The sequence below is a fragment of the Acomys russatus genome, chromosome 16 (genome assembly GCF_903995435.1).
Source record: "Acomys russatus chromosome 16, mAcoRus1.1, whole genome shotgun sequence".
NCBI classification, from domain to species: domain Eukaryota; kingdom Metazoa; phylum Chordata; class Mammalia; order Rodentia; family Muridae; genus Acomys; species Acomys russatus.
The window spans coordinates 27,567,641-27,581,533 of NC_067152.1; the positions used below are offsets into that span (position 1 = coordinate 27,567,641).

Genomic DNA, 13,893 nt, shown 5'->3' on the forward strand with positions numbered 1-13,893 from the left:
AGCCAAATGTACACCAGCTCCCCACCAGTCCCCACCACGTCGCTTTACCCATCGTCTTACACGAGGTGGGGTAGAAGTGAAGAGGAGGGCTGAAACCCGTCATTAAAAATAGAAGACAGCAGGGACCAAGAACCGGCAGCTAATGGAGCATGAGTGGGCTGGGGGGTGGGGTAGGGGGTGGGGTGGACGAGGGCGGGGCAGGCTGCCAGTGATGCTGAGGGAAAGCTGAGGTCAGTCTAGAACCAACATGGTTGAAAGCATTCCTCATGCCAGCCCCCCTCCACCTGTCTCTGGTTTCCCAGAGAATGAATTAGTAATTCAGAGCCTATAGTTAGGCTTGACAGCATCCCTGATACACACAAGAGACACAAGCCACTGGCAGATGTCAATTTCAGAACTGTGCTGAGGGCCAGCCCAACTGGGGTGTGGGGAGAGGCTACTGTCAGGAGCTGTGGGGTGATGAGTGTGAGGTACGCATGTACCTACCAGTGTGGTGAGGGAGTGTGTGTGTGCACAAGCATGCATGTCCCATGCAAGTGTGTCGGAAGGGAGCCTGACTTCTTTGGTGGGACAAGCGCTGACTGTGGCTCCTGGGAGAAGGGACTGGTTAGCAAGGACCACGGGAGGAGCTCTGGTTCTCCAGGAAGCAAGGAGCCTGTTCCCCATTCTAACACTCCCTAGGCCAGTCTGTACCCGCCCGAGTCCTTTCCAGACAGAACAATGTCCCTGTTCTTAGCACACCAGACCCAAGGCAACTATGCTGACTACGGTTTTTGTTCTTGTGTCAGCCAGCTCCTCCTGCCTCTCAGAAGATGAGACAGAACTGGAGAATCTTCCACTCTCCTCTTCCTCCTTCAGAAGTGGGATTTGGGCAGGAACCCCAGAGACCTTGGCTCAAACTCCACTCCAATCTATAGACCTTCTAAAAGAAAGTTAAAGTGCTTTGTTCTGCCTGAATCCCAGAGAGAAGGGTGGTCTGCCTGCCAGCCTGCCCTGTGTTGGGACACCCTCCTAAATATGCGTGGCACCCCTCACCCACCCGCAGACACGACCAACAGCAGGTACTACAGACAGGAGTAAACCACACAACCTCCCCCTCTAGTCTAGACTAGAGCCGGCTACCCTGAGGAAAGAAGCAAAGCTGCTCCATGGACCTAGCCTGAGGGAGGGAGGGCCGGAGCACAGGGGACGCCTCAGTGACCCAGAGTGCTCACTCCCGACCAGGCACAGTCTGTGCTCCCAGCCTAGGCCTGCTGCCACTGAGCTGGAAGGGACTTTGGAAGGAGCTGGGTCACTGGTGCCTGCTCCTGGGAACCTGAAAATGCCCACCACCCGCAGTCTATAGGACAGTCCTTTCCCCAGGCTCTGGCTGACTCTCCCTATGTCCACAGGATGGTGGCATTTAGCTTTCCCTCCTGTAGCCACAGAGATGTCACGGAGATGGCTCTCCCTGAGTTCTGTCTGCATTGCCTGGCAGGCTCACCTTTAACCCTGACACCTGCAGGCTCCAGGGACCTGGTTTCACTTAGCAACGCCTGATAGCCAATGACACAAGACCTCTGGATTAGGAAAGTTTAAATGGTAGCACTGGTTGATTCCTGAGGGCCCACAGCTTGGGAGCTGAGGAAAAATCAAGCACTGATATCCACCCCAGCCCATGGCCTCCTCCCCTGATGTGGAGGTGGAGCTTCTCACATCTGAACTCTCCTGGGAGACCAGGTCTTCACCGCCTCTGTTTCCCCTTTCACTGAGGCAGTTTGTCCCCTTGTAATAAAGTGGAGGCCTAGTTATACAGGAGTGGGTGGGGTTTCTCAGCATGGAAGACATTGCAGGAGCTGGCGCAGCAGTGGTGTATGCCTGAAGCCAAGACAGTGCTGCTAGCACAGCACTGGCACGGGGCCCAGAGGGCTAGAAGACGTCGGTCTCCCTCTCGATGCCCACATACTTGAGGGCATCAGCTTGGCTGTACCTATCCCAGAGCAGGGAGGAGGAACTAGGTTACTCTGTGATTGACAGGATGGGATCCCCTCCTGTCTCACTTCCACCCGATTCCTAACAGACATTTGTGCTGCTGTTCCTGGTTCTAAGGCAAACAATAGCAACTATGGACCCTCTCCTCCACCCACTGTAGCTGCTGAAAGCCCCAAAGCAACTTCACCAGTTACTCTTGCCCCAGTCCCAACCACCTCACCTATAATCAAAGAAGAGCTCTTCACCAGCCTGAATTGCTCTCTTGGCAAAGATCCCAATGCGATGATCTCCATTCACCATGACCACTGCAGAGAGGACAGGACAAACCTCGCTGGCTTCCGAGCTTCCCTGGTTACTCCTGCACTTGGGAGGATTCTGGGCTGATTTTCTCCAAATTCCCCATAGAATGCAACAGAAGCAGAACGCAGCCATTAAGGCACTTGTCTCTCTGCTTCTGACTCTGCTACTGTAGCCAGGGACTTCGGGGAAAACAGTGACCTTTAAATCATGGTTGTGGGGAAGCATTTTTAACGTAGTCAGTGAAAAAAGCAGAGTATGAAACTGTGAGGTCTAAAATGATGGCAGATATTAATCATAAGTATCCTTGGGAAAAAAGGTAACTCAGCCATGAAAGAAGCTGAATGAAGGATAAAATCACAGGACACGAGGTGTTCGTTCAGCCCACCCCACTTCCTAGGCTCCTGAAGACTCACTCACCTTTGGCATAACAGTTGGGGTTCACTGAATGGTTTGCAAAACGAATTTTGTTTCCTTTCCGGGTAGCATCCACTACAAAATCTACATGACATAAATCAAAGAAAACCATGAGTGCCCCGGGAAACTCTATACTTGTTTGGGGGGTGGTGTGGTGTGGAGGGGGCAAGGTCTAGCTCTGTGGCCCAGGTGGCCTAGAAGTTTCTGCAATCCTTCCCAGTGCCAGGATTACAGGTATGTGCCACTATGGCCATTTATGTCTGTGCTCAGGCTGGCTTCACTTTGTTCTCTGGCCCTAGCCTCTCAAGCTGGGATCATGTGCCCTCCTTCAACTCCCCGCTTCTTTGGCTCTAGTTTAAGATCAGTTATGTGGGAACAGAAACTATTCAGTCAGGGGAGTGTGAAGCCTACAAGAGTAACAGGAGATGGGAAAAGCACGTGGTCAGTCTCCTCGTGTGGGAGCACCCCCTGTGGTCCTCCCTCTGAATTTTGGATCTCCTCCCACCCACTGGGTAGGGTAGCTTCTCAGGTGGAAGTGTCCACTGTTCCAATTCCGGACACTGCTCAGAAACGAACCAGAGCCCAGGGGGCTTCCAAGCTCAACTGTAGCATCTGTTGGAAAGAGTCAGTGCTGATTGGAGCCTGGATTTCAGCAAAGGCTGTTTAGGGTAAAGACTCGCACAGCATCCCTTTGGAATACCATTGGCGTACCATTGTTGAGGTTGAAGAGGAAGCTGGACATGTATTTATCATAGACTTTCCCTCGTCGATCAGCCTCATCCTGAGAGATGAGCTGCAGGAGCAGACAAGGAACAAGAGAGTGTCAGGTTGCCTGCTCGGCTGAGCTGGGAATGGGCGGTGGAGGAGAGCAAGCTCAGGCTATGTTAGTCCCATCTCCACCCAGGCTGACCAGGGTGAAGGCTGGAGTGAGACAGACACCAATGCTTGACAAACAGTGGCTTGTTTCAGGATTGCAACAGTTCTGTGGGATCCCCTGAGAGGCCACATGAAAACCGGGCTGAGTTATTCAGAGATTGATTCACAGATGCCTAACCCACAGAAAATCAGAGTTTCTTGTCAGTGTCTTCCCAGTAAGGACGTGGGCTGAACCTGGAACACTCACCTCACCACAATATTCAGAAATGAATTCATTCTTCTGCACAGACTCCTTGATGAAGGTGCCCCATCCGGCCACATCGGAAGGGGCCAGCAGCAGGTGCTGGGGAGAGGGAGGCAAGCCTTAGATGACAGGGCGGGTCTGAGTGGGTGAGTGCTGCATGTGCACGTGTGTGATGGGGGCAGGTGGAAAGAACTACCAACTGAAAACAGAGGCAGTCTAAACCATTCTGCTTTTGAGGGGGGAAAACAGAACCGAAGTGGTAAAGGAAACAGGATACTGTCTTCCTCTTCCTTGAGGATCTCCTGGACTGAATCTGGGCACACACTGCAATGTGGACAGCAGCAGAGGCAACCCCAGGCTGGGGTGGAGCCCAGGGGAAAGTGCTTGCCTCTCATGTGCAAAGCCTTGGCCTCAAACCCAACACCAAAGGGGAACAGAATGTGAGCATGCCCGGGCACATAATCCTCTGCTCCTTTTTGGTAGGATGGAAAATTCAATTAATTTGACCAAGGACAAAATTTGTCAGGCACTTTCATAGAGAAACCCTCCAAGAGGAGACAAGGAAACAGGAACACCTGCGACCATTTCCTACTTCCCATCGTGATCCTGACCCAGGAAAATACCTCACCTTTTTGAGGCCACGCTGGATGCTGCAGTTTTTGCAAGACACCACCTTGCAGTCCCAGTGCTCTGAGGCCCCACAGGTGAGGCACAAGTCAGGGTCACATTCTCGAACTGCCAGATAGCAAGGACACTGCTTGGTATTGCACTGCGTCTTACAGCGACAACCAGGAAAACGATTCTGGCCTGAGTGAGGAGATGGGGATGGTTAGGAAGTGGGCCTGCGCTGACACAGGTCAGACTCAGGGACAGCGGAACAGTAGATCTGACATGTTCAAGGATGCTGTGGCAGAACGGGCAGAAGGCTCCTTCCCCTGAACATCTGGCCTTTCCCCTGAGACAATCCTTCCGACTCAGGAGACTGCTTGGTTGCTACAAAAACACGATCCATAGACGCCATAAACAGAAGCCAGGCATGGCAAGGCCTGCATGCTTGCATCCCAGTGCTAGGAGGTGCAGACCGAGGGATTCCTGGTGCACACTGGACAGACAGCCTAACCCTAACGAGCAAGTCCGTAGTTGGAGTTGGAGGTCCCATCTAAAAACCAAGTTAGGTGGTTCCTGAGGAAAGACAGCCAAGCTTGAGTTCTGGCAGCACTTGCACATGCATGTGCACGCACACATGTGTCTACATACATACACACTACTAACTCACTCCTCACACTCATGCCTAACAGACAAAAAAAGCAGGTGTGATTATTAAGTATCACATGGAGATTCGCTAGCAGGTCCTCCTCTCAGAACCCCAGAGAAGATGAAATCAGTGCTTTTCACAGTAAATCTTCCCCATCAAACAAGCATCATTTTCAGAACCCAACGCATCCGCTCTGCACCATCCTCCTCTCATAGCCCTCCCCAGCACTAGCACATATCTGCTGTGGCTAAGATCGTTATCTGCTACTTGTCAGGTGACAATCACAGCACAGTGGCCTGGGCACTGGCTTCTGCAAACCCGGAGGCTGCCATCAATCGCTTGGCCCCAAGCAAGAAAAATGAGGAAGGGTAAGGTGGGTAAGAAGCAGAGAACACAGGGCTGGAGAGATGGCTCAGAGGTTAAGAGCACTGACTGCTTTTCCAGAGGACCCGGGCTCAATTCCTAGCAACCACATGGCAGCTCACAACTGTCTGTAACTGAAAGATCTGATATCCAGAGACATACATGCAGACAAAATACTAATTCACATAAAATAAAAATATAATAAAAAAAAAAGGAGCGGAGAACACCTACATTCCTGGCTCCTACCAGATGTATGTATGTATGTATGTGTACGTACGTACATACACACACATACTTACTTTCTGAAAGATTTATGTTTATTTTATGTGTGTGTGTGTGTGTGCTTCTCCATATGCACACATGCATGAGCACCAAGAGGTCAGAAGGTGTCAGATGCCCCCAAGCTTGAGCTGCAGGTGGTTTTGAGGGTGCTAGGAACAGAACCCAGCTTCTCTGCTTTTAGCCACTGACTCTCTAGCCCCCTCCATACATATTCTTAATTTTAAGTATGTGTGTATACCTGTGGGTGAGCATGTGCACCCGAGTGCAAGAGGCCTAGGAGGCCAAAGGGTGACATTAGATCCGTGGAGTTACACATCCTTATAAACTGCCTGATGTGGGTGCTGCGAACCAAACTAGGGTTTTCTGCAAGAACAGTATGCGCTACCTAGCTAAGCAAAGCTGGAGGTGGTGGGAGTTGTTGAGACATGGTTTCATTAGCAGCACAGGTTGACCTTGAACTCTGATCCTCCTGACCAAGACTCTCACGGTGGAGTTCTGAACCTAACTACAGTTACATACTACCACACTCAATCCACATAACTTCTCTTTTCACTTTTCTTTTTATTTGTGTGTTTGTCAAGTGTGTGTATATGCCCGAGGAGAGAAGATGTCAGATCTCCTGGAGCTGGAATGACAGGTGGTTGTGAGCTGCCTGATAAGGGTGCTGGGAGCCAAACTCAGGTCCTCTGCAAGAGCAGAAAGTGTTTTTAGCCACTAAGCTATCTCTCCAGCCCTAAATGGCTATCCTAGACTTGCTTTGTAGACCAGGCTGGCCTCGAGCTCACAGTGATCCGCCTACCTCGGCCTCCCTGAGTGCTGGGATTAGAGGCGTGCACCACCATGCCCGGTCCTAACAGTTTTAAAACAACATCCTGAAAAGGGGACCCTGAGAACGCCTCAGCAAAAGCCTGCTTCTCGGCTCTTCTTGGAAGAAGACAGAGAAGCACCTGTTTTGTTCCTGCCTCCAGAACAGAATCCCCATCAGAAGGCTTCAAAAATGACTTTTACAGATAGGAAAGGTGACACATACCTTTAATCTTAGCTACCTATGAGGTAGAGAAAGGAAAATTGCTTGAAAGTATAGGGAGTGGGAGGGAGGGGAGGGCGAGAAGGGAGGAGAAGGAGAGAAGAAACCTCTGAGGGGCAGTTTCCAGGGCATAGTTTTTCTGTGTAGCCCTGGAACTCACTTTATAGACCAGGTTAACCTTGAAACCAGAGAACAGCCTGCCTCTGCCTCCTGAGTGCTGGGATTAAAGGCTTGTATCACCACTACCTACTGTTTTTTGTTTTTGTTTTGAGACTCTTTTTCCCCGAGACAGGGTTTCTCCGTGTAGTCTTGGCTGTCCTGAACTCAATTTGTAAACCAGGCTGGCCTTGAATTCACATCGATCCGCCTACCTCTGCCTCCCGAGAGCTGTGATTAAAGGCGTGTGCCACCACACCCGGCTGATTTGAGATTTTGTGAGCTCTTGAGTTGGGGTTAGAGAGATGGCTCAGCAGCTAGGAGCAATAGCTGCTCTTACAGAGAACCTGGGATTGACTTCAAGCACTGTCATGGTGGCTCACAGCTAGCTGTCTGTAACTCCAGTTCCAGGGGATCTTATTCCCTCTTCTGACCTCCGTGGACAACAAGCATGCCCACAGTGCAGACATACATGCAGGCAAAACACTCATACATATAAGATAATTAAATAAACTTTTAAATTTAAAACAACAAACCAACTCCATAACTCTTCCAGATGGCTCATGCTTTCCTTCCCTGTAGAATGCCTAAAGCATAGCAAAGAGCTGTCAAAGGTCGACAGGCAGTTACGGGGCAGAGGACGAGAGATGGTGAAAGCAGGGTGCTCTTACAGTCTGGGCTGCACTGGCAGAACTTTTCACAGAAATTCTGGGTCATGATGCAGGGACAGGTGCTGTCACAGGGACGGTTTGGGTGGTCACAGGGTTGGTAGTTGTACACTTGTGTAGCAGCGTTGTCTAAAAGAGAGAATAAAGAATGACACTGCTGTGACCAGGCTCCCTGCATGCTCTACCTCCAAAAGTCCCAGTGCCTCAAGTCAAAGCAGGCTTGTTTTAACCATGACCTTCGACACACTCAGCATCTGACAATGTAGCTGACCCCTGTGCACAAACAACAGGAGAGTTATCTGCTTTGTGGGTAGGGTGTGGAGATTGCCCAAGATAACAAGGCAGCTACTCTAAACAAGGAAAGAGGTCTGGACCTGGCAAACGGCACACTAGAACACTCGGAGACCACAAGGCCTTAGGCTTATCTCCTGAGAGGGCATCTCGGCTGTAGCCATTGGCTACAGGTGCAGCAGGGTGATAACCACAGGGTGAGGCCTCCGCCTGAACTGTGTGTGTGTGTGTATGTATGTGTGAGGGGGGAAGGGAGAGAGAGCGCATGGTGACGAGGATGGAGCCTGTGACCTTGGACATGCTAAGCATGGACTCCACTCTAATTTACTCCCTTTGTTCAACTGAACTCACCTTTCTTCAGCTGAATTTTCCTGCAGTGTGCGGCCCACAACCTAGAGGGAAAAAATGAAGGGCTAGATCTGAGTCAAGGTTCCCGGTAGATGCAGACAGATGACAGTATTCTGTTCTGAGGGACAGCGCTGTAACTGTGAGATACCCTTCCAGAGTTCCTTAGCAGGAGGCAGCTACCTTGATAGGAAAACTTTAGAGCCTGTCTTAAACCCAGCTGGCTTCTGGCACAATTAAAATTCAACATAACTCTTCTTTCCAAACACCAAGTAACAAACTCCAAGAGCTGCCTGCTATCACACTATGGCTTCTCCCTCTTCTGCCTCCTCCCTTTGCCAGAGCTCTGAGGGCGGGTGCAAAAGCCTCTCAGCGAGGGTGCAAAAGCCTCTCATCGAGGAAGCTGACAGGGAAGAGCGGGTGCGGGGTGGTATATATTCCTTTGTGGCTAGAGCTCGGGCCCTCTCCTCTCTTCAGCTGGTAACACACATCAGGGAAGCTCGCTATCACAGTGATGGTTTTATTTTTCATCACTCTGGATCTCAACATGTAGACAAGGCTGGCCTTGAACTCGCAGAGGCTCATCTGCCTCTGCCTCTGAGAACTGGGACTAAAAGTGTACTACCACACCCAGTTATTAACTTTTTTCAACTTCCAACCAATAAACAGTGTTATGTAACTATGAAAAACAACATTATACAGAGAAACCCTGTCTTGAAAAAAAAAAAAAAAACAAAGAAAAACAACACTACAGTTAAAGAAAAGGAACCAACTCCACAGAGTTGCTAAGTGGGGGACAGTCACTACTCAAGAGGGGTAAACAATCACTGAGTCAAAGGCCAGCCATGACCTCAGTATGGGTACAAAAAAGGGATGTGTCCTAGTCACAGATCCTCAGGAAGTTCTGAAGACACTGGCTCTCATCCGAGTGCCCCAATAAGACTGGCTGGCTCTGCCCAGTACAGGAAGTGGCCAAGAAGAAGGAAAGGATGACCCTGAGGAGGTCAGAGCATAGACAACTTGAGGAGCCACAAGAGTTTTGTCTAACCCTTGCCTGTGTTTTCTTTTCTTCTTCTGCGAAGGGTTCATGAGCTCATCTGTTGGCAGCTTCAAGATAAGTGATTCTTTGACTGCAAACTGAAAGACCTGGAAGAAAAATGGACAAGACCGTCACACCCGTGGGACTGGGTGACCAGGGAACGGACTGGGCCAGGCGCTAGCCTTGTGAAGGATCTGAAGTTTGCAAGCAGCTAACCGGCATCTTTTCAGTCAGAGAAACAGGGTGTGGCTGGGGTGGGGGTCACTGGCTCTGAAGGTGGACTTGGACTTGGGAGCCAGAGCTGCTACCCATCACTGCTGTTCATCCACCACTCTTCAAGCACAGAGTGCCTCTTTTAGGAAGGAAACTGCAGGTGCTGAGTGAGGGCTGCTGGGAAGGGTGTACCTGGGCTAAGCACTAGCTCCCTCTGTTGGTAGAAAGGTACCAGAGCCTTGGCTGTCCATCAGGGCGTTTCTGGAAGGCTGGCTCCTCTTCCGGCACTCTTCCTGTACAGCATTCATTTCTAGTCTCCCCTCTCTCTTCTTATTTATTCCCTTCCTGACTGCAGGACCACACCACCATGCCCAGCTGCCTTTTTTTTTTTTAAACACATACAGTTCTACAGACTTTTAGCTTAAGGAATCTGTGCTGTGGCCTGGCAAGATGATGATTCAGCAAGGAAAAAGCGCCTGCCAGGCTACCCTGGTGACCTGAGTTCAGCCCATAGATCCTAGTGCTTAAGGAAAGAACCAACTCCCCAAAGCTGGCCTCGTCCCTTCACAGAACTGCTGTGGCATGTGCACACATATACACCACACACAGAACACACACTAATAAAAATAATACAATTAAAAGAATGTGTGTTGCAAGGAAACAGATACAGGCTCCAAAATGAAAATGCAAATCCCTCCTGTGCCTAATTTTCTTCACAGCCAAACGAAGGAGAAGCAAACAGGCCCCCACACCCGTCTCAAACTCCAGGCCAGTAATGCTTGGGAATGTGCTCCTAGGAAGAAACCACAAAGACCTGCAGAGCTCAGGGAGCCATGTCATCAGGGCTCTGAGCCAGACAAACTGGCCCAGACACCTGGCTCTCACTTGTTCTCCATTCTTCTATCTTTTTTTGTTTGTTTTTTGAGACAAAGTTTCTCTGTGCAGCCCTGATTATCCTGGAACTCACTCTGGTTTGTTTTGTTTTGGGTTTTTTTTTTTGTTGTTGTTTTTTTGTTTTTGTTTTTTAAAGATGTGTATCCTTGACTTGCTTTGTAGACCAGGCTGGCTTTGAACTTACAGTGATCCACCTGCCTCTGGCTTCCAGTGCCTGGCCCGGAACTCACTCTGTAGACCAGGCTAGCCTTGAACTCACAGAGACCTGCCTGCCACTGCCTCCTGAGTGCTGGGATTACAGGTGCGTGCCACAAACTACATTTCCTAGGATGCTATGAGCAAGGCTGAGGTCTGCGCCCAAGGATGGGGGCAGCAATTAGAAAGCCTAGTGATAGGAAATCTGGAACAAAGCATGTGAAGAAGGGCTTGCTGTGGTGGCGCACGCCTTTAATCCCAGAGCTTGGGAGGCAGAAGCAAGTCGATTTCTGTGAGTTGAATGCCAGCCTAGTCTACATAGTAAGTTCTAGGCAAGTAAAACCTGTCTCAAAAAACACAAACTACACACACACACACACACACAGTGATTAAGGCCTCTCCATGATCTAGAAGAGGTTCACAAGACAGTTTCTGTCTGGACACAGCCTGCTAAGATGGTAGAGGGGTGAAGCAACAAGAAAAGGAGGTCACACACGCTGTGGCTCTCGGCAGTACCTGCTTGCAGGTCTTTGTCCCCAGAAGCCTGGCGATTGAGCAGAAGTTGTTGAAGTAGGTGCCATGGAAGACTCGAAAAAGAGACTCTTCAGCTCCAGTCCACTCCGCAGGCTCTGCTGGGGTTTCCACAACACAGAGCTGCGGTGGGGCTGGACTGGCTTTCTGTTTCGTGGGAGTCTGACAGCGCGAGTTAGCCTCTGAGTAAGAGAGAAAAACACAACCCGTGGAGTGCAGCTGTCAGCAGTCCCTGTGTGACAAGTCTATCATGCTCATCTGAAAAGGAAACTATTTAGGAATGGACATGCTAGCCGCTGGACATGGGCACATTCCTGTGATCTGGCAGTCAGCCGGGTCAGGGCAAGTTTGAGGCTACCTTGGTGGCGTGCGTGCGTGCGTGCGTGCGTACTCGCCTTCATTGCTTACAGGTAAACTTGTAGAAAGAATAGTTTTTAAAAGGTATAAATATTAAGAGCTAGGCATTGACCTTGGTCAATTTCTGTTTACCTGAAGAACTGGAGGCCCAGTCATTCCCAGTGTCCCTGTCACTGTCTCCTTCTTTAGTCTCAGCCATCGTAGAGGCTGAGGTATTGGAGCACGAGGCACTGACCACATGGTGTCTTCGCCGCCGGCGCCCAGAGCACTTGGAGCGAGGGTTGTGGAGCATGGCATACTCCTTTGCTCCTTCCTGCAGTGAACACAGTGCCAGCAGCAAACAGGAATGACACCGAACCTCGGGGCCCATGCCACCATCACAAAGCTTCCTCTACACAATGACACTTTGTTTTTATCTGTATCATGGAAATGTGACCATATTATGACAATGGTTAAACATGGAGACAAGCTGGGCATGGTGGCACACGCCTTTGATTCCAGCACTCAGGGAGGCAGAGGCAGGGGATCTCTGTGGGTTCAAGGCCAATCTGGTCTATAAAGTGAGTCCAGGACAGTCAAGGCTACACAGAGAAACCCTGTCTCGCAAAACCAAAACCAAATCATGGGAGCATCCCCTTTTCACAGAAGAGGTGTCCTATAATCTTAAAAGATATACTCTATACATCTTTGGCCTTGAGTAGTATCTGAAATTTGAATATTCATGAGAACATCCCCTGCAGATGAAATGAGGGTTAGAGGGCACGAAAGCTCCTTAAGAAAATGTAGCTCCGTGTTCCAGAGTGGAGGCAGGAGTGAGAGCTCCTTTCCCTAGGCCACTCTCCTCACATATAACCACAGTGCAGTGTTTAGTTTAGAAGCTTCTCCCTGTACCTGCATGAGACTCAGAGGAACGCACATGCTATAACCCAGCTGGGTCACAGCTGTTTCCCACAGCCTTCTACCTGTTTCTGAAGAACAGCATAATGTTTTGAAATTAACCGGCTCTGACAGCGCACACCTACCCCAGTCTGTGAAATCTGGTTGCTTCCTTTTCTGTGCCTTTTCCTTCCTCTTTTTTCCCCCCAGAGACAGGGTTTCTCTTTGTAGCCCTGGCTCTTCTGGATGTTGCTCTGTAGACCAGGCTAGCCTCAATCTGCAGAGACCCCCTGCCTCTGGAGGGTTTTCTTCCTCTTTTTTTCAGTGCCGGGAAATGAACCCAAAGCTTTGTACATGTAGACAATTGCTCTCCCTCTGAGATACACCCCATCCCTAAAGATTAGCCCAAAGTACTGCTCACCATAAATAAAACCCAGCCTACGAGCTAACTTCCGAGAACCTGGGATCAAAGAACAAGAAAGTGGCACTTGGCAAAAGAGATGGATCATTTCACAAGACTGAACTTCCAAAGAGCAGTGGATGCCAGCACTTGGGTGGCAGATTTCTGGGAGTTTGAGGCCAATAGGGCTTACAGAATGAGCTCCTACCTAGCAAGAGAAACATAGGGAGGACTTGTCTCAAAACAAAAAACACGGGCTGGAGAGATGGCTCAGAAGTTAAGAGCACTACCTGCTCTTCCAAAGGTTCTGAGTTCAATTCCCAGCAACCACATGGTGGCTCACAACCAACTGTAATGTGATCTGATGCTTTCTTCCAGCTTGCAGGTGTACATGCAGGCAGAAGATTGTATACATAATAAATAAATAAATATTAAAAAAATAGAAAAAAAAAACACAAAAAGAAGAAATGAATGATGGAAGTATCTGAGATAAAATTAGTAAAATAGCTAAAAGCCAAACACTCTGTCTGACTAGATGTTATGATTTGAGAATAAACCCAAGTCAGAGACGTGGCTCATTGAAGACAAGTATCTAACAAGCACGATGCTTTGGTTTTAATCCTCAGAACCAAACTCCCCACAAATATTTGGATAAAGATGTAAAAGTACTTCAAATCCAGGAAGGAATTTTTAGATTTCTTTGTACATTGCAAAATGATCTTCAAGAGCTGGGTGCACAGGCTGGACCGATGGCTCAGTAGTTAAAAGTACTGTCTGCACATCCAGAGGTCCTGAGTTCAATTCCCACTAACCACATGGTGGCTCACAACCATCTATGAGATCTGGTGCCCTCTTCTGGCCTGCTGGCTCACATATAGTAGAATACTATAAAAATAATAAATAAATATATTTTTAAAAAATTAATGCCTATTGTTAAAAACACTGATATCCCAGGACTCAAGAGGCAGAGGCAAGCAGATCTCTAAGTTTGAGGCCAGCCTGATCTACAGAGTGAGTTCAAGGACAGCCAAAGATAGACAGAGAAACCCTGTCTCCAAAAAACCAAAGACCAAAAACAAAACCAAACCAAAACAACAACAAAAAACCTACAACAAGGGGGCTGGAGAGATGGCTCAGCAGATAAGAGCACTGTCTGCTCCTCCAGAGGTCCTGAGTTCAATCCCCAGCAACCACAT

General features: G+C 49.3%; 1 protein-coding gene across 4 annotated transcripts in view; it reads right to left on the reverse strand.

Moving 5' to 3' along the window:
• Nucleotides 1-542: 542 nt before the first annotated feature.
• Ezh1 (enhancer of zeste 1 polycomb repressive complex 2 subunit) overlaps nucleotides 543-13,893 on the reverse strand; it is a 36,997-nt gene continuing 23,646 nt past the window's right edge. For 2 of the 4 annotated variants that reach the window (XM_051158678.1, XM_051158675.1), the window contains 11 exons: nucleotides 11,554-11,734; nucleotides 11,050-11,246; nucleotides 9,241-9,338; nucleotides 8,199-8,239; nucleotides 7,560-7,685; nucleotides 4,434-4,612; nucleotides 3,809-3,904; nucleotides 3,397-3,478; nucleotides 2,689-2,769; nucleotides 2,192-2,276; nucleotides 1,314-1,969 (listed from right to left, as the gene is read on the reverse strand). In XM_051158678.1, coding sequence (XP_051014635.1) covers nucleotides 1,909-1,969; nucleotides 2,192-2,276; nucleotides 2,689-2,769; nucleotides 3,397-3,478; nucleotides 3,809-3,904; nucleotides 4,434-4,612; nucleotides 7,560-7,685; nucleotides 8,199-8,239; nucleotides 9,241-9,338; nucleotides 11,050-11,246; nucleotides 11,554-11,734 — 1,227 coding nt within the window. In that variant the 3' untranslated portion in view covers nucleotides 1,314-1,908. Of the gene's footprint in view, nucleotides 923-1,313; nucleotides 1,970-2,191; nucleotides 2,277-2,688; nucleotides 2,770-3,396; nucleotides 3,479-3,808; nucleotides 3,905-4,433; nucleotides 4,613-7,559; nucleotides 7,686-8,198; nucleotides 8,240-9,240; nucleotides 9,339-11,049; nucleotides 11,247-11,553; nucleotides 11,735-13,893 lie in introns of those variants that run through there. The other 2 variants (XM_051158677.1, XM_051158676.1) reach the window with 2 other exon arrangements.